This window comes from Rhinoderma darwinii, chromosome 1 (assembly GCF_050947455.1).
Source record: "Rhinoderma darwinii isolate aRhiDar2 chromosome 1, aRhiDar2.hap1, whole genome shotgun sequence".
NCBI lineage: Eukaryota > Metazoa > Chordata > Amphibia > Anura > Rhinodermatidae > Rhinoderma > Rhinoderma darwinii.
The window spans coordinates 30,787,782-30,814,025 of NC_134687.1; the positions used below are offsets into that span (position 1 = coordinate 30,787,782).

The 26,244-nt window shown below is 43.8% G+C and overlaps 1 protein-coding gene across 1 annotated transcript; it reads left to right on the top strand.

Moving 5' to 3' along the window:
• Positions 1–1,288: 1,288 nt before the first annotated feature.
• Positions 1,289–24,861, top strand: LOC142724025 (NELL2-interacting cell ontogeny regulator 1-like). The gene is made up of 4 exons (XM_075848953.1): positions 1,289–1,424; positions 15,304–15,454; positions 20,137–20,225; positions 24,396–24,861. The coding sequence occupies exons 2-4, from the start codon at positions 15,331–15,333 to the stop codon at positions 24,465–24,467; spliced, it is 285 nt and encodes a 94-aa protein (XP_075705068.1). The 5' UTR covers positions 1,289–1,424; positions 15,304–15,330; the 3' UTR covers positions 24,468–24,861.
• Positions 24,862–26,244: the final 1,383 nt, after the last annotated feature.

Here is a 26,244-nt window from a genome sequence, read left to right on the forward strand (position 1 = left end):
TCTGATTGGTTGCTATGGGCAACAAGCACGGTTTTTCTCTTAGGCTATGATCACATGGTATATTTTGGCACATAAAACGCTCTAATTGCGTGCTGAAATACACTTCAAATAAGCCGGCAAACAGCTTCTAATTAATTTCAATGGGAAATACACTTATATATATTTTTATGCAGCTGAATTAACCCTTGCCGCCTCAGCAATTGTTAACAAGCGATCGCTGGTAAAATACACTGCAATAGCTATGTATTGCGGTATATTGCGATTTTTACCGCCTCCTATTAATCCCTGCCCCAGAAGAGCTTAATAGGAGAACCCACATCGCAGACCTGGGGGCTTTCACTAGGCTCCTAGGCTGCCATGACAACCATCGACACTCCGCAATGGATTTACTGTGGCATTTAAGTGGTTATACGACCAGGATCTGAGTTATCTCCAATACCAGCCGTTAGAGATGGGCTTCAGCTGTAATACACAGCCCATGAGCCGACTCCATACTTCCCCCCCTACCTGCGTGGCAGGTCCTGCCACAAAATCCGCCGCAGAATTACTCCTGCCATCGGAAGAAAGATTCCTCCTTCCATTGACTTCAGTGGGAGGTTCGGGCCTGAAGATCGAGCAGGACGCTTCTTTTTCCCGCTAACTGAAAAAAAAATCAGCTAGCGGGAAAAAGAAGCATCCGACTCCTATTGAAATGAATGGGAGGCGGTATTTTGTGGCGCAATCCGCTGCTAAAATCCCGCCGTGTGAACAGGACCTAAAGCTATATTCACATCTGCTTTCATTTTTCAGTTTTTCCGTTTCATCATAGTAAAAGATAAAAAATTTAAAAAAAACAAAAACGGAAGTGCCGGATGTCGCATGACGGGAACCAACAGTGCCCAACGGAACCGGTCAACTTTAATGGGTTCTATGAGGTTTCCATCATTTTGCCAGACATTTTTGATAAGATCTGCGATGGAGGCTCCAATGTGAACACCGCCCTGGAAAATCTGCCCCTTCGTAGCTTCATCGAGAATATTATCATTTCACTCCATTTATCCTAATATGACGTACAAAACAGGACTTGCTCTTTGGCCGCGCACCTTAAATCCCAGGATGAAAATCGGCGTGAACTCGTCTAAGAATCATTTTCCTGCTACGACCCCATTCAAAAACCTACAATTTTCTTCTCATCCTCCGTCGCTTTTACAAGGAACATATTTAATGCTTGAATATAAATTGTCACCACCCACCACCCTTTACCCTTCATGTCACTAGTCTTAGGAGCACCAATGCAAACTGCTCGGTTGCTATGACGGCTCGCCATGGTAACAAGCATCACCTACTTCACTGCGCACACAGCACCCGCTCACAAATGCTGAGCTTCTAGCAGATCGGAGCAGCCATTTCTGATACCCAGAAGACAAAAGAAAAACAGGGGAAAGGTACAATCATCCATCGCTGCGGATATTCATATATTCACACATCATTGGGACTTGCATGCCGACACTACAACCTTATAGTATAGCGTAGATGTAGCTAAATCTATAATGTACCCAGAGGAAATCACAATGTCAAGATCAAACTGAGCTGACGTTATCGGGAATAGAAGAGCTGGGGATGATGCAACATAAAGGCTGTAAATATAGGCAGATGTAGCAGAGCTGAATTTGTCATGCTAGTTGTATTGTTATAGTGCGCTGTGGTTATTTCTCGACTTAAGGTAAATAGTTGGACTACTGCCAATCCTATGGGAAACCACAGATAATCACATTGTGATATTACCATGATGAATTACAAACTCAGCTCTGCTGCATCTGTTATTAAATGTGATTGCTTTTTATCTCATGTGTTATTTTAGACTAAAAGGAGAAATACATAGGTCATTCTTATGAAGGGTCGGTGGTTTAGGCCCTGGCAGTCACTATGGGGTTAATGAATGATCCTCTGCGTTGACTGACAGAGAAGCGGCTCAGTGTTTTCCTGCAGTGTATTTTATGTGCTGTGCTTATCTCCGCTGCCTGGCATACGGGTAACATTTCACTTCATTAAAAAGCAATGAGCAGAATGGCTGCAATAAAGCCTATCTACCTATCTATCTATCTATCTATCTATCTATCTATCTATCTATCTATCTATCTATCTATCTATCTATCTATCTATCTATCTATCTATCTATCTATCTATCTATCTATCTATCTATCATCTCATATCTATCTATCTATCTATCTATCATCTCATATCTATCTATCTATCTATCTATCTATCTATCTATCTATCTATCTATCTATCTATCTATCTATCTATCTATCTATCTATCTATCTATCTATCTATCTATCTATCTATCTATCTATCTATCTATCTATCTATCTATCATCTCATATCTATCTACCTATCTATCTATCTATCTATCTATCTATCTATCTATCTATCTATCTATCTATCTATCTATCTATCTATCTATCTATCTATCTATCTATCTATCTATCTATCTATCCATCCATCCATCCATCCATCCATCCATCCATCCATCCATCCATCCATCCATCCATCCATCCATCTATCTATCTATCTATCTATCTATCTATCTATCTATCTATCTATCTATCTATCTATCTATCTATCTATCTATCTATCTATCTATCTATCTATCTATCTATCTATCTATCTCATATCTATCTATCATCTATCTATCTATCTATCTATCTATCTATCTATCTATCTATCTATCTATCTATCTATCTATCTATCTATCTATCTATCTATCTATCTATCTATCTATCTATCTATCTAATATCTATCTATCTATCTATCTATCTATCTATCTATCTATCTATCTATCTATCTATCTATCTATCTATCTATCTATCTATCTATCTATCTATCTATCTATCTATCTATCTATCTCAAATCTATCTATCTATCTATCTATCTATCTATCTATCTATCTATCTATCTATCTATCTATCTATCTATCTATCTATCTATCTATCTATCTATCTATCTATCTATCTATCTATCTATCTATCTCATATCTATCTATCTCATATCTATCTATCTATCTATCTATCTATCTATCTATCTATCTATCTATCTATCTATCTATCTATCTATCTATCTATCTATCTATCTATCTATCTATCTATCTATCTATCTCATATCTATCTATCTATCTATCTATCTATCTATCTATCTATCTATCTATCTATCTATCTATCTATCTATCTATCTATCTATCTATCTATCTATCTATCTATCTGATAGTAATGAATATGCACTTAAATTCCTGTTCATTTCACAAGTTACCTATCAATAACACCAACAGGTTCCTTCCAGATATACAGTATAGAATTTATGACCTGGTGGATAGGTTATATCTGTGCCTTCCACCTGACTACCCATATCTTCAGCAGTCACTGTATATAATGATGACAAGCTACCTAGAGTCTACATAAATGATAACATATATTCATTTGTACAGAGAGAGATAACTAAGTTATTGCATTACTTTCTTAGAATCTTGCTGTCCGGGTGACTTGGTAGACTATGAGCCCCCAGGTGTTGTGTTTGCTTTTTTTTGCAGCTCCTACATTAAAGGGAATGTCCACAGTCCATCTCTTAAACACACAATTTTTTTCTCTTCTTATCGAAATAGGTTGAAAACTCTGTGCTCATTAATTTCTTTATAGCAGTAAGATCTCCAAATCCACTTCATAGCCAAAGCTAAATAATTAAATTGTGTGTGCCCTTAGCTGCCACTAGAGGGAGCACAGCAGCTTTCTGCATACTGTTTATCCCCTGCTTGAAAAGTTGGGGCTTAAAGAGGCTCTGTCACCAGATTTTGCAACCCCTATCTGCTATTGCAGCAGATCGGCGCTGCAATGTAGATTACAGTAACATTTTTATTTTTAAAAAACGAGCATTTTTGGCCAAGTTATGACCATTTTTGTATTTATGCAAATGAGGCTTGCAAAAGTCCAAGTGGGCGTGTTTACAGTAAAAGTACAACTGGGCGTGTATTATGTGCGTACATCGGGGCGTGTTTACTTCTTTTACTAGCTGGGCGCTCTGATGAGAAGTATCATCCACTTCTCTTCAGAACGCCCAGCTTCTGGCAGTGCAGACACAGCCGTGTTCTCGAGAGATCATGCTGTGACGTCACTTCCCCAGGTCCTGCATCGTGTCAGACGAGCGAGGACACCGGCACCAGAGGCTACAGATGATTCTGCAGCAGCATCGGCGTTTGCAGGTAAATCCATGTAGCTACTTACCTGCAAACGCTGATGCTGCTGCAGAATCAACTGTAGCCTCTGGTGCCGATGTGGCCGACACGATGCAGGACCTGTGAGTGACGTCACAGATCTGCACTGCCAGAAGCTGGGCGTTCTGAAGAGAAGTGGATGATACTTCTATACACAACGCCCAGCTAGTAAAGACTGCATGTACTAATGTTATCCCCATATTAAGTGTCGCTGATGCATCATTACCCCATTTAATAAACCAATAAAGCAACGAAACCTGTTTCTTGGAGAATGTGGGAATGGCCACAGCTTTATTTAACACAACCAAACATTTTTGTATCACATGGCCCTGAAGTAACCACTTAATTTATTCACATCTCCTGTGATGCCGCCCACTGTGAAGCGGCGCGCATGTAGGTTCTTCTCCGGATTTTACTCTTCAGAGCCTATCTCCGCCTGCTGTGACATCTGAAAAACAAAGAAAAACCACAGAAACACGCCTACGCAAAGAAAAAGGAAGCAACCGACGAGCCATAATAGACATGGCATAGAAAACCAAAGAAATTAAAAGACAGAGAAAACACCATAACTACACACCCAAATTTTCCCAAAGAGGGAGGGCGGGAGGGACGTTTGCAGCTCCAGCAGGTAAGATAGTGAACTGCCCTTGACCTCAACTATTTATCTGCTCCTAACCCCTCCTCTATCCCCTTGTCCAACCAATCCCTGCTCCTGATTTTTTCCCGCACTTTTTTCCCCCCTTCCATCCCCCTATCACATACAGTCCCAGGCACTTTCTCTATTTGATTTAGTGCCTCAAAGAAGTAAACATGCCCCGATGTACGCACATAATACACGCCCAGTTGTACTTTTACTTTTCAACACGCCCAGTTGGACTTTTGCAAGCCTCATTTGCATAAATACAAAAATGGTCATAACTTGGCCAAAAATGCTCGTTTTTAAAAAATAAAAACGTTACTCTTATCTACATTGCAGCGCCGATCTGCTGCAATAGCAGATAGGGGCTGCAAAATCTGGTGACAGAGCCTCTTTAAGTACAAGTCCCTACTATTTAAATGATGGTTTGCACAATGTGGCTATTTACAGTTCTATTCGTACAGTATGTAAGCTTCAAGAAAACATTTTTTTTAACCTTGACCTATCTGACAACCAATATGGCTCCTCGTACAACTCCTGGACGGGGTTGTGATCAACTTTTGCTTGAATGTCAAATCTGCCTAGATAAAGAGTGAGACATACCCTCCTCCCTCTATCGCAAACTATCTACATTATTTATACAAGACTCACTCTAGGAAAGCTTATTGTTTGTCAACCCAACTTTCCCAGGACCAGATTTTTTTTTTTCCGGGATTTTACATTGATGGTGTATCTTTAGATGTATGACCCATGGAGCGCCTTCACCGCAGGGTTACAGCGCAGTGACGTCCATACGAGTGTGGCTGTGCCTGGTACTGCAGAGACTCAAAGTGTATCGCACTGAGTAAGGGCTTGTCCACACGTAACGGAATTGCTGCATATTTTCAGTTCGGAATCGCGGACGGACGATACACAGAAGAATACAATAGCAGCAAAGTGGGTCAGATTTAACAAATCTAATCCACACCCTGCGTAAAAATTCAGACCAGAAATTTACCTACGGTGCGTTATTTTTCAGACCTCAGCATGTCAATTCTTGCTGCGGAAAGTGGACAGAATTGCTGCGTTTTTCAAAGGAGATGTCACCATCCCCCAACATTGGAAAAAACGTAGCAAAATACGCACCATTTTCTGAAGTAAGTCCGGGTGCCCACGAGACGGATAGGCCGTGTAAAAACCACGCAGCGTATCCGATCTGGAAGCCGCAGTACATTCCGTCTGAAAATTGTGGCGTGTTTTTTCGGATAGAATTTCTGCTGCGGAAGGCAGCGGTAGAAACCACTCATACTTAGGGGGGATTCACACGAGCGTGATTTGGCAGCGTGTAGGCCGCATGGTTTTCGCGCGGCACGCAATGCCCTATAGAAGTCTATGGGGCAGTACACACAGTCTGTGTATTTTGCGCAGCGTTTGTTCGCTGCGCAAAATACGCGACAGGTTCAATAACTCTGCGTATTTCACTTATCACGCACCCATTGAAGTCAATGGGTGCGTGAAAACCAGGCAGGTCGCACGGAAGCACTTCCGTGCGAACAGACTGAAACAGCGCACGAGCTGTCAAAAGGATGAATGTAAACAGAAAAGCACCACGTGCTTTTCTGTTTCCAAGCATCCAAACGGAGTGTCTTTGCGAGGAGCGAACCCGGACAACCGAAGCTAACTTCACCGGGTTCGGCCAAACTCGTTTTGGCCGAACCCGGCAAAAAAAATTCCGGTCCGCGACGTCGGGAGACATTCACTGTGCATGGTGCTGAAAGAGTTAAACTGTTTCAGCACCATGGACAGTGACTTGCGATCCCAAAATACATGAACCTGTAAAAAAACCCGAAGTTCTAACTTACCGATTACTCCTGTCTCCTTCCTGCAGTCCGACCTCCCGGGATGACACTTCAGTTCAAGTGACAGCTCCAGCCAATCACAGGCCAAGCACAGGCTGCAGCCAATCACAGGCTGCAGCGGTCACTTGGACTGCCGTGTCATCCAGGGAGGTGGGGCCCGATGTCAAGAGAGGCGCGTCACCAAGGACGCGTCACCAAGGACGCGTCACCAAGGCAACGGCAGGGAAGTTCTCGGTAAGTAGGAACTTTATCTTTTTTTTTTACAGGTTTTTCGCTGTTGTGTTCGGCATTCACTGTCGAGGGTGCTGAAAGATTTAGCTCTTTCAGCACCTTGGACAGTGACGGGCGTCGACAAGCCTCATCTCTATGATGCCGGCTGCGCGAAAATCACGCAGCCGCGCATCAGACACGCATGACACACGCAGCTGTCAAATGGTTTTTGCGCTCGCAAAACGCCGCGTTGTTTGCGCGCGCAAAAACGCAACGTTCGTGTGAATCTGCCCTTAGGTCGTTGTTATGGCCACGTGTCCCTCCATCGTAGTCCGGTCCGGCCTCCGCGGGTGACGCTGCAGCCCATGTGACTGCTGCAACCTGTGATTGGCTGCAGCAGTCACATGGGATGCAACGTCATCCCTGGAGGCCGGACTGCAGGATGGAGGAGTTTTTTTTATTTTCTGTGGTTGCGATTTTTCCGGCGTAAACACTGCGAATACGCTGCAAAAGTCGCAACACTTGGCTATCTGTTGCAGGTTTCGCATCCCTATTTAATTCAATGGGGAAAACCCGCAACGGAAAATAAGAAAAAGTGCAGCATAAATTGACATACCGCAGGTCAAGTTATTAACGTTTACGCTGCGGGTTTTTTCCGCAGCGTGGGCATGAGATTTTCTGAATCTCATCTAATTTGCTGTTACTGTAAATGCTGCTTAATTTCACAGAATTCCGTTGCGGAAATTCGGCAGCGTTTACGCTAAGTGGGAACCCAGCCTAAAAAACGAAGGAAATGGTGCAGTTTTTCCACAGCGGAATTTCTGCTAGTTTCTGCGGAATTGCTGCAGAAATTTTCTGCAGCAATTCCGTTACATGATGACAAGCCATAATAATAATACTACAATCTTTACGTTTAACCCTTTCCCGCCCTGCATGTTAAATGTACGACGCTGGGAGCCGGTGCTTAACTCCCATCGCTGTACATTTACGAGGCAATGGCTGATTATGTCCATGATTAGCGAAAAGCTCAGATCGCAAAATCACGAAGGTTTGCCCCCAAGCATCAGCATTGGCCATAGCGTTTGTCGGGTTTCACAGTTTTAAGGGATTGTCCTTTGTGTATACCTTCCCGCCCTAACAGCTGCCTGTGAATCTATATGCACAGACAGTAAAGCGTTGGAATACATTAATATCATAATGAAAAAATTTATAAAAAAATAAATACAAATTAAGTACATTTTAATTAAACAGTTAGTGAAAAAATAAATGAACCAACAAAGTTATTTATTTAAAGAAAACAACTGTTTTTATCAACTGAAAAAATGTTATATATATACTAGCGTTCAAAAGTTTGGGGTCACCCAGACAATTTTGTGTTTTCCATGAAAACTCACACTTATATTTATCAAATGAGTTGCAAAATGACTAGAAAATATAGTCAAGACATTGACAAGGTTAGAAATAATGATTTTTATTTCAAATAATAATTTTCTCCTTCAAACTTTGCTTTGGTCTTGGAATGCTCCATTTGCAGCAATTCCAGCATTGCAGACCTTTGGCATTCTAGCTGTTCATTTGCTGAGGAAATCGGGAGAAATTTCACCCCATGCTTCCAGAAGCCCCTCCCACAAGTTGGATTGGCTTGATGGGCACTTCTTGCGTACAATACGGTCAAGCTGCTCCCACAACAGCTCTATGGGGTTGAGATCTGGTGACTGCGCTGGCCACTCCATTACAGATAGAATACCAGCTGCCTGCTTCTTCCCTAAATAGTTCTTGCATAATTTGGAGGTGTGCTTTGGGTCATTGTCCTGTTGTAGGATGAAATTGGCTCCAATCAAGCGCTGTCCACAGGGTATGGCATGGCGTTGCAAAATGGAGTGATAGCCTTCCTTATTCAAAATCCCTTTTACCTTGTACAAATCTCCCACTTATTTATTAGCCAGTCTCAGATATGGCTTTTTCTTTGCCACTCTGCCCTGAAGGCCAGCATCCCGGAGTCGCCTCTTCACTGTAGACGTTGACACTGGCGTTTTGCGGGTACTATTTAATGAAGCTGCCAGTTGAGGACCTGTGAGGCGTCTATTTCTCAAACTGGAGACTCTAATGTACTTGTCTTGTTGCTCAGTTGTGCAGCGGGGCCTCCCACTTCTCTTTCTACTATGGTTAGAGCCTGTTTGTGCTGTCCTCTGAAGGGAGTAGTACACACCGTTGTAGGAAATCTTCAGTTTCTTGGCAATTTCTCGCACGGAATAGCCTTCATTTCTAAGAACAAGAATAGACTGCCGAGCTTCACATGAAAGCTCTCTTTTTCTAGCCATTTTGAGAGTTTAATCAAACCCACAAATGTAATGCTCCAGATTCTCAACTAGCTCAAAGGCAGGTCAGTTTTATAGCTCCTCTAAGGCTGGGTTCACACGACCTATTTTCAGACGTAAACGAGGCGTATTATGCCTCGTTTTACGTCTGAAAATAAGGCTACAATACGTCGGCAAACATCTGCCCATTCATTTGAATGGGTTTCCGACGTACTGTGCAGACGACCTGTCATTTACGCGTTGTCGTTTGACAGCTGTCAAACGACGACGCGCAAAAATACAGCCTCGGCAAAGAAGTGCAGGACAATTCTTTCAGACGTAATTTGAGCCGTTCTTCATTGAACTCAATGAAGCACAGCTCAAAATTTACGGCTGTCAGAGAAGCCTCGCATGAGGAGGAGCAATTACGTCTGAAACGAGGCAGCTGTTTTCTCCTGAAAACAGTCTGTCATTTCAGACGTAAATGCCTCTCATCGTGTGCACATACCCTTAACAGCAAAACTGTTTACAGCGGTGCTAACATAATTGCACAAGGGTTTTCAAGTGTTTTCTAATCATCCATTAGCCTTCTAACACAGTTAGCAAACACAATGTACCATTAGAACACTGGAGTGATGGTTGCTGGAAATGGGCCTCTATACACCTATGTAGATATTGCATTAAAAACCAGACGTTTGCAGCTAGAATAGTCATTTAGCACATCAACAATGTATAGAGTGTATTTCTGATTAATTTAATGTTATCTTCATTGAAAAAAACTGTGCTTTTCTTGCAAAAATAAGGAAATTTCTAAGTGACCCCAAACTTTTGAACGGTAGTGTATGTACGGTGTGCAGACTGGGGTACTGTGGCTCAGTTGGCAAGTGTCCAATCTTAGTGACCCAAAAGAAAATACAGTCCTGGGAGACCCAGAGGAATACTAATTAGCCCCTGTTGATTCACTGAGCAATTGTCCTATTTCCATTGTCAGTCTCTTTTGGGTTCGTGGCATATTGTTCCAGTTGGCCCAGTAGTGTCATGCTCAGTCCCTAGTGATTAGTGGTGCAATGCTCAGTCCCTGGTGATCAGTGGTGCAGTGCTCAGTCCCTGGTGATCAGTGGTGCAGTGCTCAGTCCCTGGTGATCAGTTGGGCAGTGCTCAGTTCCTGTTGATCAGTTGGGCAATGCTCTGTCCCTGCTGATCAGTGGAGCATTGCTCTGTCCCTGGTGATCAGTGGAGCAATGCTCTGTCCCCACTGATCAGTGGAGCAATGCTCAGTCCCTGGTGAGCAGTTGGGCAATGCTCAGTCCCTGGTGAGCAGTTGGGCAATGCTCAGTTCCTGGTGTGACCAGTGGAGCAATGCTCAGTCCCTCTTAGTCAGTGGTGCAATGCTCAGCCCCTGGTGATCAGTGGTGCGCAGCACTATTTGTCTTGGCTTCATTCTTCTATGGTGTTATACAGATGTGTTATCTCCTGCACTACCAGGAAGATCCTGGGAGACCCAGAGGAATACTAATTAGCCCCTGTTGATTCACTGAGCAAGTGTCCTATTTCCATTGTCAGTCTCTTTTGGTTTCGTGGCGTATTGTTCCAGTTGGCCCAGTGGTGTCATGCTCTGTCCCTGGTGATCAGTGGTGCAATGCTCAGTCACTGGTTATTAGTGGTGCATTGCTCAGTCCCTGGTGACCATTTGGACAATGCTCAGTTCCTGGTGACCAGTGGAGCAATGCTATGCTCAGTCCCTGGTGATCAGTGGTGCGCAGTACTTTTTGTCTTGGCTTCATTCTTCTATGGTGTTATGCAGATGTGTTATCTCCTGCACTACCAGGAAGATCCCATTCAGACTCTTTTCCCAGACTCTTTTGTTCTGCTGTTAGACATCAGTGCAGGAGAGAATAGACCTGCTGACAGATGACAGTTGTTCAATTTTCTCATACGGCTATTTGAATCACAAGGTAGGCATAGCACAAGCCAGGACCCACAACATTAGATAAACATAAACATTACGTTGCATGCTATACACTATACACTTTTATGAGATCCCCATCATCAGGTGATAAGCCTGTAAAATGATTCATGGTTGTGAGATCCTGAGATGAATGGCATTCATACCATAGAGGTAGCCCATAAGGCCACTGGAGGAAGGAGGCCCAGCCCTAGTTTTCCATATGCCCTTTTTCCTTCTCCATGGCCATTGCAACTTTAGCACACAATGAGGTGGGGAATTGGCCCAAGGATAAAGTAAGGGGGTGTTCGGAGGCAAACCAGCAGCAGGCCCTACTCTCCCAGGTATAGAGGGGTTTAGTGGTGTTAATGGTGCCCAAATTTAAAGGGGTTATTTTTCCACAATAAACATTTGTGCCATAAAGATCTTATTAGTTGAGAGAACCCCACCGATCCCAAGAACAAGGAGACCCAGTGCCCCAATCCCATTGGGTAGTTGCCGCCCTACCATCTGGGATCCACACGGATAAGATGTTTATGGCATAGCAAATTGATATGACATTAAAGTTTTTTGAGGGAAATCCCTTTTATGCTTTGCTATGGGGCCTCTTCTTCTCTACGTACCCCACTGCCGGGATGGTCAGATTATATTTGTTTGCCCTTTCAAAAGACTCAATGTATTAGACATTGTGAAACCACTGCATAGATGATCCATTCAGTACTACAGAAACAAAGCTTCAGCAAATATTGTGCTTAAAGGGAAGCTCCAGTAAAAAATCAGGGCTTCCTTTTGACATTATATATTATCATATCCTTCATATTACCTGAAGAATCCAGGTAGACTTAGTGGGCCCATTTGCGGGGAAACTCACTTAAAGCTGCAGTAAAACGGCAGGTTGTGCCCCCATATGGAAGTTAGGCCTCCAGTTTGTGCCCCCATATAAAAGTTAGGCATTGTTTATGCCCCCATATGGAGGTTAGGCCCCCAGTTTATGCCAACATATATACAGTGCCCTCTGTAGCTAATGCCACACCCCCCTGTAGATAATGCCACACACCCTGTAGATAATGCCATACACACCCCCTGTAGATAATGGCACACAGCCCCCTGTAGATAATGCCACACCCCCTGTAGAGAATGGTGCACACAGCCCCCTGTAGATAAAGCCACACAGCCCCCAGTGGATAATGCCACACACACATCTCCTGTAGATAATGCCACACACAGCCCCCTGTAGATAATGCCACACATATCTCCCTGTAGATACTGCCACACAGCCACCTGTAGATAATGCCACACACATGACCCCTGTAGATGATGCCACACACTTTCCCCTGTAGATAATGCCACACACAGCCCCCTGTAGATAATGCCACACACAGCCCCCTGTAGATAATGCCACACACTGCTCCCTGTAGATATTACCACACACTGCTCCCTGTAGATATTACCACACACTGTCTCCTGTAGATAATGCCACACACAGCCCCCTGTAGATAGTGCCTCACCCCCCCTGTAGATAGCGCCATTGTGGCTCCCTCTAACAGTGAAATCCCCAGCCAGAGCGTTGCCAAACGCTCTGGCCGGGGATTTTGGTTCCAGAGGAGCACTTGATGTCATAGTCCATACATGGACAGTGTTGTCAGGGGCTCCTACAGGAGCGGAATCCCCTGCAAGAGCGTGGGCAACGCTCTGGCCGGGGATTCCGCTCCTGGAGGAGCCATGATGCAGCATATGGAAGCACCGGGTGGCCTAGTGAGTCCCCAAAGGGCAGCGGGTGCGGATGCCGGCCCTGGGTCTGAGCATCCGACTGAGGGCTCTATGGGGAAGAAGTATACTGCATGTGTGGTGGTCTGACTCTGACTGCTGAGGGCTCTGAGCAGTCATAGATACTCAGACACCCCCTTGCAGATAATCCCCCCCTTAGAGCTCTTTGCAGTCAGCGAGATGCTTAGACCCCCTTGCAAACAGCTAAAATCCCCCCCTTGCAGCCAAAATCCCCCCCTGCAAACAGTCAAAATCCCCCCCTTGCTAACAGCCAAAATCCCCCCTTGCTAACAGCCAAAATCCCCCCTTGCTAACAGCCAAAATCCCCCCCTTGTTAACAGCCAAAATCCCCCCCTTGCTAACAGCCAAAATCCCCCCTTGCTAACAGCCAAAATCCCCCCCCCTTGCTAACAGCCAAAATCCCCCCTTGCTAACAGCCCAAAAAAAACCCTTGCTAACAGACAACCCTCCCCCTTTGCAATCATCCAAAATCCCCCCCTGCAAACAGCCAAAATCCCCAGCGTCGGCCGGCGATGACTTTTTTAAATTAATAAGGGGCAGGGGCGCAGAAGGCTGAGTGCAGTGAGTAGCGCTCAGTTGTTTTAACACAGCGCTCCCCTTAGTCTCAGCCCGGCTGCCTCTCCTCGGTATCTTCTCTCCGGCGCTCCTGCTCCGCTCTGGCAGTGCGGGCAGCATCAGGGGAGAGGAGGGGCGTGTTCTATCAGACGTGCCAATTGCCGCACGTCTGCTAGATAAGGGATCTTAAAGGAATAGCACGGCCGCGGTGGGGGGAGTTTAGGGGAAAAAATTTGGAGAGCGGCCCTAAAAATTTACTGGCGGAACCCCGGCCCAATCTGCCCCTGGACTCCCCAGGGAAGCCAGGACGGCAGCCATGAGGAGAGCCGCGACGACTGTGTCAGCACCCGGCAACCGAGTGGGCCCCCTTGAGGGTAGTGGGCCTCGGCACTTGCCTGGGTTCGCCGGGTGCTGACGCCGGCCCTGCTTGCCAGATATCACAGGTATCTGAGCTGTCTTACACAGCATTCCCAGTGGGTGACTACACTGGATCTCCATGTTCATGGGGTGATATGTGTAGTCACCCACTGAATTACAGAAAGTATTTTGTGTATTCCTGACACACCCTCCGTATTTACACCTCAGGATTTATCCTAGGTAGACGCATAGGAAGATGAATTTTCCTCTCTGACTGGAGTTGCCCTTTAAAGGAACAGTGTCATCACAAATTTATTTTTCATATGTTAAAGATGTTAGTGCTTTATTAAAAACGTTTGTATTTATTTGTGTGTTTGTGTGTTACTTTTTTCTTATTTTTACACTTTTTCTTCCCTATGGGGGCTGCCATTTTTTGTTCCATTTCTGTATGTGTCGATTAACGACACATACAGACATGGAATACGGCAGCCACAGTCCCATAGGGACTGCGAACGGCTCCCGTCCCATCCACTTCTGTGTACGCCGTCTGTGTGGGAACTGCGCATGCGCCGCTCCCACACAGTCCAATTTGAAATTGGCGCCGTCCGGCGCCATTTTCCTGTGGACCGGAAGTCGCGGCCGGACAGTAAGATTACTACTTCCGGTCGCGGCTTCCGGACTTGTGCACTTGGACCAGCGGCAGCAGACGGAGCGGACGGGCCGGAGGGAGCCGCGGCGGCAGGAGCAGGTAAGAGATTTCAATGTATGTTCGTGTTTGTGTGTGTTTACTACTGTATGTAAACCTACTACACTGTGTGTTAGCTCAAAAAATGGCGACACACAGTGTAGGAGGTTAGACCGTTCAAACCCCTCGTTTATCCCGGCACTAGCCAGGATAAAGGAGGGGGGGATGCTGAGAGCTCACTAGAGCGAGGGCTTTTTACCCAATTTTGCAATGCTGCAATTTTGGGAATAGCGCCATCTAGTGACCAGCAATGGGAAATATTATAAATTAGAATCTAATTTATAATATTTCCTGACTCGTGAAAAAAATAAAAAAAATTTGAACAATGTTTAATCACCTACACACTAAATGTTTAATTAAAAAAAAACAAACATCTTTTTCTGGCAACACATTGCCTTTAAGATATTAAACCTTCTTAGTTATTCCCAGACGTACTGCAGAGAAAGGAAATACAAAACATTCTTTCTAGTAATATCCGCATCTGACCTACATATAAAACGAGACATTTTAACATAGACTTTCATGTATCTGATGCCACAGTTAATGATCTTACAAACTACCATGAGATACATTATTAATGGAGCCCAGGCAGCCATTTTATTATTAATCGCATGCTTTGTAGAGGTGGCAGCGGTGTTTATTCACTTGCTCTCTGTGTTTAACAAGATAAATCATTCTGTTTCGTTGCAGGGGGACTAGAAACACGGATAAAGTGCCATGTCGTATAGAAACACAACAACCAGGATCTATGCCCTCTTCCTTTTGATGATAATGATGGGTCTGCCATTCACCAAGCTCGTCCAAGCAGAGGAGCTGCCTGGCACCACAATTCCACCAGAAAGTAGGTATTCTTATCGGTGTTATTTCATTTCAATTTCAATTGTTATATTAGTGCATTTATTTTTTTATTTCATTGCATTTTTTTTATACTTTGCAAATTATATTTACATTGTTTTCAAGATTTCTGCTTGCTGTTAGTGAATGGAAACATTCTTAAATTAAACTAAGGCTGAAATCGCAGTTTCTGACACAGTTTTTTTTTTTGTGCGAAAGCCAGAAGTAGATCCAGTAAAGTAAAAAAGGAAGACTTGTACATCTCCTCTTTTGTATACACTTCTGTGTTTGGCTATAAAAACGAAACCAAAACTGCGTCGAAAACTGCATGTGTGAATCCAGCCTTACACTTCTTACAGCTTAGAGAAAGCTAGAATTTTATCTAGTCTAGACAATCCCCTGTGAGATGAATTTGTGGAGCATCAACAATCTCTCTCCAGTCCTCATATTTTGCTACAATGTATCAATGCTACAAAATGTATCAGCCTGTAGAGTGCTGTCTGTTTAGTTCACAGACAGTTGTCTACACTGGATACAATGTTCAGACATGGCGGATTAGTTGCGGATAGCCGGTGCGGACTCCAGCAGGGAATGCCCGGCCGCTGGTCTGTGCTTAGTCTGTTGTGTAGTGTTCCCTGATCTGTCTGCCCTCTCCTTGTTCAGTGTGTCCTGTAGTTCCCCAGTCCCTTGTTCCCATCTTGTATGTGATGCCCTTGTCCCTGGTCACTATTCTTTTGGGCAACCAGATGCTTCTAGAGCCAGTGCTGCATTCAGTAATTCGATTATCCTGGCAACTAAGCAGCGAGAAGGGGCCGAACATGTTGGCAAGTTGGCTGCACCATTCAATTCTGATTAATGTGGCGCCTGTAGAGGTGGTGAGTTAAAGAGAACCTTTGTGCAGCATGTAATGGGCACGGCTGAACAAACCTTGGGGCACTTTACATTTTTTCCTACCCTCCTCCGCTATTTAGATATCGGTGCCGTTATATTTGGCGCCCGATATTTAAATAACCCCATGAACTGTCAACGGGGCATGTAATGGCAAGGTTCCCTTTAAGAAGGGGAGGAAGGAGCAGGCATGTGGTAATGGGCACCAAGACCGCAGCAAGAAGAGCCTGTACTGTTTGGGCCTGAGGGAACCCTGGTTTTCCCCGTGGAGTTCACCCCTATTGGGACCCCTAGCGATCAGCAGTAATCTATGGGGAAGCCTTGTCTTAAATGTTCAATTTCCCTGCAGCACCACCACAGGGGTAATGAAGCATTACACAGTGCCCATTGAAATAAATAGGTTGTTGTTGTCTAGTGCAAGAACTATCCATGAAAGGTAGTAGGTGCCATCATGTGGACTCACAAAGGTGAAATTGGTCAGAGGGCATCCTCTGCAGGGAGTGTGGTGCAACCCAGTTGAGTCACAGTGGTGCTGGGTAGGCCGTGTGGCAGATGGTGATGCCTCAGTGACTCGCAGCGGCACAGTAGACCTCAGATTGTGAAACCTGACACGCACACTGGCACAACCAAATCACAGGGGGACTCAGTTGTTGAGGTCTTCATGTCTTGGTTAAGGACTTCCGGTTGTTATAATAAAAGGAATTTGTTATATCTGCACAGCATCAGGTTTGCAGCTGTGCCGTGGTGGTGGAGATCTTTGTGGTTTTCTAAAGATAATTGCCTCAGGTCTTCAGTCTACCACCCCCAGGAAACGGGTTAGCAAATTCTTGTGATCCTTGTGTACTAGGCCGCAGGTTGTAGAATGCAGGATATACTTCTACTTTTGTATTGCGTTTTATAGTAGGAGGTGTGAGGTGGAGTGCATCATGGTGTTTCTGAGATACGCATCTCTTCCGCCTAATGAATAACTGTAGAATTGGCTTCCTGCTGATCTACTTGGGTGGAGCATCTGTAAGGTGGAGCCCCAAATTCTGTCGGGCCCGGAAAAGATTGTGTTGTGTAATAGATGATACAAAAACAGGGGTGATGGCAAAACACATCTTTACTTTCAGACCGGTGGGAAATATCACACACACGACCACAGCATAAAATGACAACAATTCTTCTCAGTAGCCACTGAGAGGCAAAGTCTTATATGCAATGCAATGGTCCAGGGTGGGCAGGTGATGACTGGCTTGCTGTATACTGGTTGCAGACAGAGCCAAGAGCGCCCCTCCCTGGTACAGGGGTTGGTCTGGTAATTCAGGCCCAGTATGCCACGTAATGGCGGCTGCTGGTTGTCTATAATCAGGTCTAGCAGACCTTAAAGGGAATGTGTCGCTAGAAATATATATATATTTTTTTAGTTAAACAGTTAGTGTATAAATGATTAAACATTGTTCTAATTTTTTAAAAATTTTCACGAGTCAGGAAATATTATAAATTAGATTCTAATTTATAACATTTCCCAGTGCTGGTCACTAGATGGAGCAATTCCCAAAATTGCAGCATTGGCATGTGGTAAAGCAACCACATTGCTTTATGCTGCAAAATTTGAGAATACACACTCGCTCTAGTGAGCTCACAGAATCCCCCCTCCCTTATCCTGGCTAGTGCCAGGAGAAAGGAGGGGATTGAACGGTCAAACCTCCTACACTGTGTGTCGCCATTTTTTGAGCTAACACACAGTGTAGTAGGTTTACATACAGTAGTAATCACACACTAAAACACGTACATACACAGACCTAACTTACCTGCTCCTGCCGCCGCTCCCTCCGGTCCGTCTGCTCCCTCCGCTCCTCGTGCTTGCTTCAGAACACAGTCCGGAAGCCGCGACCGGAAGTAGAATCTTACTGTCCGGCCGCGGCTTCCGGTCCACAAGAAAATGGCGCCGGACGTCGCTCGGCCGAAGACCTTCAATTTGGACTGTGTGGGAGCATGTACCTACTTCTATCTCCATCTGCACTACATCTTGTCACTGCTCCTCACTCCCTCCTGCACAGACTTGTTATTTCATGTGCCTTAGTCCACACTCTGAACACTGTTTGGCGGGCTCCCTGCTGGACTGTGTGCATACCACTGATACCTCAATTTTGGCTAGGGAGAAATACATAACACTATGACAATAAATCAAATGAGGCTTTCTTTATTTTATAACATGGGTTGACACGAGGGTCGACCACAGCTTTATTATATTTATATTTTTTATTTTGCTTAGCTTTTTGTAACAGTAACTGATTGAAAGAATATATATATATAACCATAACTTATTACCCGAATGCCAGCCCGCCTAAGGAAGGGCATGTAGGTCAGATCTCTACCAAACACCGCCTGCTGTGACACCAGTATTCCAATACAAAATCGAAAAAACAGACAAAAAACAGAAAATAAAATGACCAAATCGCCCTGGCAGAAGGACAAAGAGGACGTCCATAACTACCAGATGTCAGAAATCACCTCACGGATCTCCGTAAAACCGTTTACTCTTATCTTTTTTGTTTTTTCTTTTTTTTTAAATATACATACGGTTTATATTTTCTTTTATTATTATTTTCTTTTTTTTATCCTTGTTCTTCCCATATATATATATATATAGTTTTTCTTTTTTTTATATATATATATATATTTTTATTTATTTTTTGAAAACACACATATAAACAGTCAACAGGGAAGGAGGGTGGGACAAGTAACGGCCAAAAGAGGAAGATGCCCTCCCACCCTTGTCTTATAAACCCAGGCAAGGAGGAGGGGTAAACCCGCCCTTGATCTCTCTAATGATGCCCTGTAGGAGGGGACCTTATAGCCCTATAGGCTACCCTGCCATCAATAAAAGGAGGGGGGGAACTAAACTTCCCCTAGCCCTGCTGTACCCATATTAACCCCTTCCTTGCCAACAGTCATAGTCCCAATAAGCCTGAGGGCCTGTAATTTTATACACTAAGCTCCGCCCCAAAATGGCGCTTGGGCCTTGCTTCCCGACGCCTACAATTTAGATAGAACCAGTAAGCCAACCATCCCTTGCTAGACCTGCAAAGGAACCGAGTTAAAACAACATGACATCAGCTCAACACTTAATACACTGTGCAATATAAAGTGGCCGGACTTACTACTCCCCCTCTGCAATGCCACCTAGTGTAAAACAGCAGATAACAGCGGACAACAGCAAATCATAAAGGTACAGTGCAGTATTATGCTTGCATACTATTTACAATGACAAGGAGTGCCCAAAATCCAATAAAGCATATAAAGCAACATTTCCATGTAATTTGGGAATTTTTATCCCCCACACCGTACACATCTACAAGCTTGTAAACCTGCCGGATCCCTCCTTTTTTCTCCATTGCCCATGTTTAACTCATGGTACCCCTAAGAGCATTTGCAAAAAAATTGGGTGTTCCCCGGAACCTACTTTTCAAAAAATACTATATATTATTATATTATATACACTAGTCCTTCTCAATGAATTAGAATATCATCAAAAAGTTAATTTATTTCAGTAATTCAATTCAAAAAGTGTCTCTCATATATTCTATAGATTCATTACACACAGAGTGATCTATTTCCAGCATTTTTTTCTTTTAATGTTGATGATTATGGTAACAGTTCCATAGCACGAAGCTTAGAGGAAACATTGTTCCCCACTAGTCCATAGCATTCTCATGAATAATAGATACTCCACATTTTCCTGAAGTCAAAATCTGGATAAATTAATAAACCCAATTCTTGAGAATTAATTGATTTTTTTTTAAATATTTTTTTCAGGTCGCCCCTGTGTGGATTGCCATGCTTTTGAATTTATGCAAAGAGCTCTGCAAGACCTCAAAAAGACAGCCTACAACCTGGACTCTCGGGTATGTATCGTATGACAAAAGCAATCACATCCAAAGCTAGATTATAGGGAGGGCACAAAGGGCGAGTGCCCAAAGGCCAAAACAACAGTCCTTTATAATTTAACATATTTCATATTTCCGCTGCAAAAAAAAATTGGTTTTGCTAAAATCACAAGAAGATTGCACCAAGGCAGGGTGCACAACCGTTAGTGACATCGCGGTGAAACATGATCAATGTCCTGCACCCAGCTTGCCATAACACACAGCAGACGCTGTAGAATTCAGAGAGTCACAGTGCGGGTCACGTGGTGTAACCATGGCCCCGAACAGAGCGGATAATCCCCAGTAAGAAAACATCTTTCACTACCTTTTTACTTAACCTACTTTACAAACAGGAAAAAAAAAAGATTTTGCCGGAGTGCTTCTTTAAGAAAAGGCGCTTTAGCCACTTCTGCTTAAGGGGGCACCACAGATCCGAGGCTTACAAACACCAATCCTAATATTATTTGTATAGCGGTATTATTTAGACATTGTATGGCACTGTTATTACATTAGTTTTTGCATGGAGCTGTTATTTGTGCATTGTATGGCGGTATTATTTTGGCACTGAATGGTCGTATTTAGTTAGGCATTGTGTGGCACTGTTGAGGCCCTTTTACACGGGCCAATTATCAGGCAAATGCTCACAAAAAGCTCTTTCCCGATCATTGCCCAGGGAGATGCGCTGCCGACATGATAGAAATGTATGGGGACGAGCGATCGTAGTAATGAGCGCTCGTCCCCATACATAGCTCATAGAGTGCTACGCATGGCCCGCTATAGATAGCACCACTCAGCCCCCTGTAGAAAGCACCACACACAGCCCCTTATAGATATCGCCACACTTAGCCCCCCTGTAGATATCCCCCTATAGTTAGCAACACACACATCCCCCCTATAGAAAGCGTTACACACAGCCCCCTATAGATAGCGCCACACAGCCCCCCCAGGAGAGAGCGCCACACAGAGCCCCCTATAGATGGTGCCACACAGCCCCCCTGTAGAGAGTGCCACACACATACCCGTGTGGATAGCGCCACACAGCGCCCCCTTGTATATAGTGCTACACAGCCCTCCCCCTTGTATATAGTGTCACACAGCGCTCCCCCCTTGTATAGTGTCACACATCGCTTCCCCCTTTGTATACAGGGCCACACAGTGCTCTCCCCTTGTATATAGGATATAGGGCCACACAGCACTCCCCCCTTGTATATAGGGCCACACAATGCTCCCCCTTGTATATAGGGCCACACAGTGCTGCCCCCCCTAAAAAAATATATATTGTACTTACATTGCCTTGTTCCCGCGACGGCAGCTCCTGCCGAATGCATGCGCATCCGCCTGGTGAGACGCATGCGCAGACCGGCGTGATGCAGTATGTCATCACGCCGGCCTGCGCAGGGAGTCTTCCCGGCGCCTTATAGTCTGCAGGCCTAACGTGGCCTGCAGCCTATAGTATTCATTTGTATCTGAGTCCTGAGGACTCAGATACAAGTAAATGTGGCTGCCGCTAGCACCGGGGCCCCCTCTGTTGCTAGTGACACCACCGGGCATGAGGGGGCTCGTGCGGTCATGTGCGCTTCGGGCAGCCATGGGCCCCCTGGGAGCCTTGGGCCCGGGGCGGCCTCCCGTACCGCCCTAATGATGATCCGCCACTGCAGCCATGTAATCTCCATAGACAAACATTGATAGTAGCTTCCCGACATTTGACATACAGTACATGAACGTCATAGTTGGGCGGGGGAAGTATGGCACAGGCTCATGAGCTGAGCCCACTCCATACGCAGCGGGTGTGAGCTTTATATTACAGCTGCTGCCCTGCTCTAATGACCAGGATCGGAGCTTACTCCGATCCAGGCCGTTCAACCACTTAAGTGCCACGGTCAAAAGCGCCAGTGGCCTCTAAGCAATTAGACAGAGAGGAGCCCTCTGGCATCCCATCGTTCCCCGCACAATGATGCAATTGCAGGGTGGTGATGGATTGTCATGGCAGGTGGGGGCCTAATGCCATCTTGGTCCTCCTATTAAGAGCTTAATTGGAGAGCTTTAAAAGCACTATACACTGCAATACGTAAGAATTGCAGTGTATTGTATAAGCGATCCAAAAATTGCATATTTAAGTCCCCCTAAAAAAAAATCAAACTTAGTTTCAATACGTTTTTAAGAATATATGCATGAATTTGTTGAACTTTTTGCCATTTTTTCTGTAAAATAATGTAAACAATAAAAAAATTAACATAATTGGCATCACTGTATTCGTGATGATTCGAACTATTAAAATATAATAATATTTATCCTGCACGGCGAACCGTAAAAACAAACACCAGAATTGCTTTTTTTTGGTCATCTCGCCTACCAAAAAAATGGAATAAGAAGTGATTCAAAAGTCATATGCTCCACAAAATGTCACCACTACAACTTGCCGCACATAATACAAGCCCTAACAAAGCTCCATGCTGTAAAATCAAAATTCAAAAATCATTGCTGGTTTTATTCCATTCAACAAAAAATTTTATTTTAAAGTTTTTTAGCACATTACATGGTAACATTAAGAACTACAACTCATTCCGCCAAAAAATAAGTTTTCATACGGCTATGTCAATGGAAGGCAAGGAGAAGAAAACTACAATGAAAAAAAAGCGCTTTGGCTGAAAGGGGTTAAGGACTTTCACAAATTACCACTTAGGCAAAGATACAGTATAAACAGTGTATACTGTCAGATAAAAAAAACAACATTTGTACATACAGTAATTTCCGATGTCATGTAAGTACGGATTTAATCACGAGATACCTATGAATATGTGAATGCACAGTTCAGTCATTCTCAGGGCCGGGTTTAAGCAAATTGAGGCCCTGTGCAACAAAATGTATATATACCCATATTTACCCATACTGCCATACAATGTCAAGTAATACCTCCACACAATGCCCATATAGTACAGCCATTCTGTGCTCAAATAATAGCACTATAAAATGTCTAAATAATGCCTCCATACATTATCCAAGGAACACAACCATATAGTGCCCACATAACACCATCATATTTTAGTGTAATATTTCCCAAAAAATAGTGACATCCAATGCCTAAATAATACTCCCATAGTGTCAACATAATGCCGTCATATAGTTCCTCAACATGATGCCCCAATATAGTGCCTCAACATAATGCCGCCATACAGTGCCTCAACATAATACCGCCATATAGTGCCTCAACATAATACCGCCATATAGTGCCTCAACATAATACCGCCATATAGTGCCTCAACATAATACCGCCATATAGTGCCTCAACGTAATACCGCCATATAGTGCCTCAACGTAATACCACCATATAGTGCCTCAACATAATACTGCCATATAGTGCCTCATCATAATACCGCCATATAGTGCTTCAACATAATGCCGCCATATAGTGCCTCAATATAATGCCGCCATATAGTGCCTCAACATAATACCGCCATATAGTGCCTCAACATAATACCGCCATATAGTGCCTCAACATAATACCGCCATATAGTGCCTCAACGTAATACCGCCATATAGTGCCTCAACGTAATACCACCATATAGTGCCTCAACATAATACTGCCATGTAGTGCCTCAACATAATACCGCCATATAGTGCTTCAACATAATGCCGCCATATAGTGCCTCAATATAATGCCGCCATATAGTGCCTCAATATAATGCCGCCATATAGTGGCTCAACATAATACCGCCATATAGTGCCTCAACATAATACTGCCATATACAGCCCACACATCCATACAGTGCTCAAATTATATGCAGTATCCAAATAATACTCCCTCAAAGTACCCACGTAATACTGCCATATAGTCCACACATAATACAACAATTCATCACCAAATAACACTGCCATACAGCAATGAATAATACTGGGTGTATTTAGGGTTCATTTTAATCTATTGTCAGAGAGAGCACTCTGTATAAATGCGCACTCTGTCCGGCTACTGGAACTGACCGTTTTTCCTGGGAGCCCAGTCCTTGGGCCCTCTTGAAAATGAGAGCCCTAGACAATTGCCCAGTTTGCCACCCCTTATACTGTCCCTGGTCATTCTGCGATATTATTAACTACCTATACTTATCAGTGATTAATAACATGACGTCTTTCTCTTCTCTCTCTTTTTTATAGACGGAAACACTTCTTCTCAAGGTAGAGCGGAGAACCCTGTGTGACTGCATATCTGTGGAGGGGCTGAGCTGAAGATGAGCAACATTTCATAAGGACATCCCCTTAACTCTTCTGCTGCTGGTTTGGGCTTGGCAATGCATTGCTTTGCACTGTGGACCAGCTCCCTCTGGCAGCCTAAGTGTTAAACACACAGCTCATCTCATGAATACACATGACAAATCCATCCTGACACTGAACCGTGCATGTGTGCGAGGAGACATTATGGCTGGGAGAAATTCTTAATAAAGATCACAATATTTTTTTTATTGTATTCATTTTGCATTTTTTGGGGGTAAATCACATTTTTGATTAGATATGCATTTTATTGAAATAACGAATGCTGTCATTGATACCATGCTATGTCTGTTTATCCATATTTAAATAAATTTATTTTCCTACAGCCATTGGGAGAATGACTCAAAACAAACATACTATCTCTTTATTTATATGTATCAAAGGGCATTTGCCCCAATTTAAAAAAATATAAGCAAATGAAAGTCCGTAAGTCTTCCTCTCTTGTTAAAATTATTGTCTCAAGAAGTCAATCCCTTTCCTTATACCCTAATAGGGCATATGTATGTCAAATATCCACTCAGTACACCCCTCTATAGGGCAGAGTGGAGAAACAATTTGAAAGAGTTTACCCTGCACTGCAGTGAGTGGTCTGCCTTTATGGTAGGGTCGAACACTAGCCCTCTATCTGATTAAAAATTCTGTGCATTTAGACAATGGTTTTCCATAGAGTGCCCTGTATAGCCCTGGTTGGGCTGGTATGCCCTGTTTCCATTGCAGAAAATGAAGATATATTAAAAATGTCATCTCAAAGATTACCCTTTTAGGACAGTGGGGAGGCAGCAACATTTAAGAGATCCGCAGTCTTCTAACATTTCTTAAGTCTGGTCATTGTAAGTACCGCTTAGGGCAACTAGTGAAGACATTCATGGATGGACCTAATCGCATCAAGCAGATTCTCAGGAAAGAATCCTAGACCTTGCAGTCATTTGCACAATGTGTCATTTAGCAAATAAAAATAATCATCTCTGCCTCTCCCTGTAGCAGGCTGAAGTTTGCACACGGCATGTGACATAAATGCTGCTGCACAGGGCACAGTCTGTAGCCTCTCCTGTGCCTTAGACCTGCATCTGTGGCTCTCAAGCATCATGCTCAAAATCTGGAATGATCTACATAGCTATAGCTTTTGCTACATGTGATCAGGCCCATTCCCTATGTCGTGCCTGGACTAGACATCTTGAGAGATGTTTTTACCAGAGCTGCTTCATGTCTAATGTAATCTGTACAGTCAAGATGGTGGACAGAAGCTGGAGATTGCATGAGGGAAAATTGAAAAACGCTGTTATAATGTGGGCCAGGTTCGTGTGTGGTGTTAAAGAGGCTCTGTCATCACATTATAATTGCCTACATAATATGATCGGCACTGTAATGTAGATAACAACAGTGGTTTTTATTTTGAAAAACGATCAATTTTGAGCAAGTTATGAACAATTTTAGATTTATGCTAATTCGTTTCTTAATAGACAACTGGGCGTGTTTTTACTTCTTTAGCAACTGGGCGATGTAAAGAGAAGTGTATGACGCTGACCAATCAGCGTCATACACTTCTCTCCATTAATTTTTAGCAGTACTCGCAACACAGCGTGATCTCGCGAGATCACGCTGTACTGTCACATACTCCCACATTAACTTTACCGAAGTGTTTTGAGAGTGAATAGACATCGCCTCCAGCCAGGACGCGATGTCTACTCACACTCCCAACACTTTGGTAAAGTTTCTGTGAATGACAGCACACGTG

Coding starts and splice junctions, on each gene's coding strand:
- LOC142724025 (XM_075848953.1), top strand. CDS start 15,331: ATGTCGTATAGAAACACAACAACCAGGATCTATGCCCTCTTCCTTTTG. Junction 15,455..20,136: donor CACCACAATTCCACCAGAAA/GTAGGTATTCTT, acceptor TATTTTTTTCAG/GTCGCCCCTGTGTGGATTGC. Junction 20,226..24,395: donor CCTACAACCTGGACTCTCGG/GTATGTATCGTA, acceptor TCTTTTTTATAG/ACGGAAACACTTCTTCTCAA.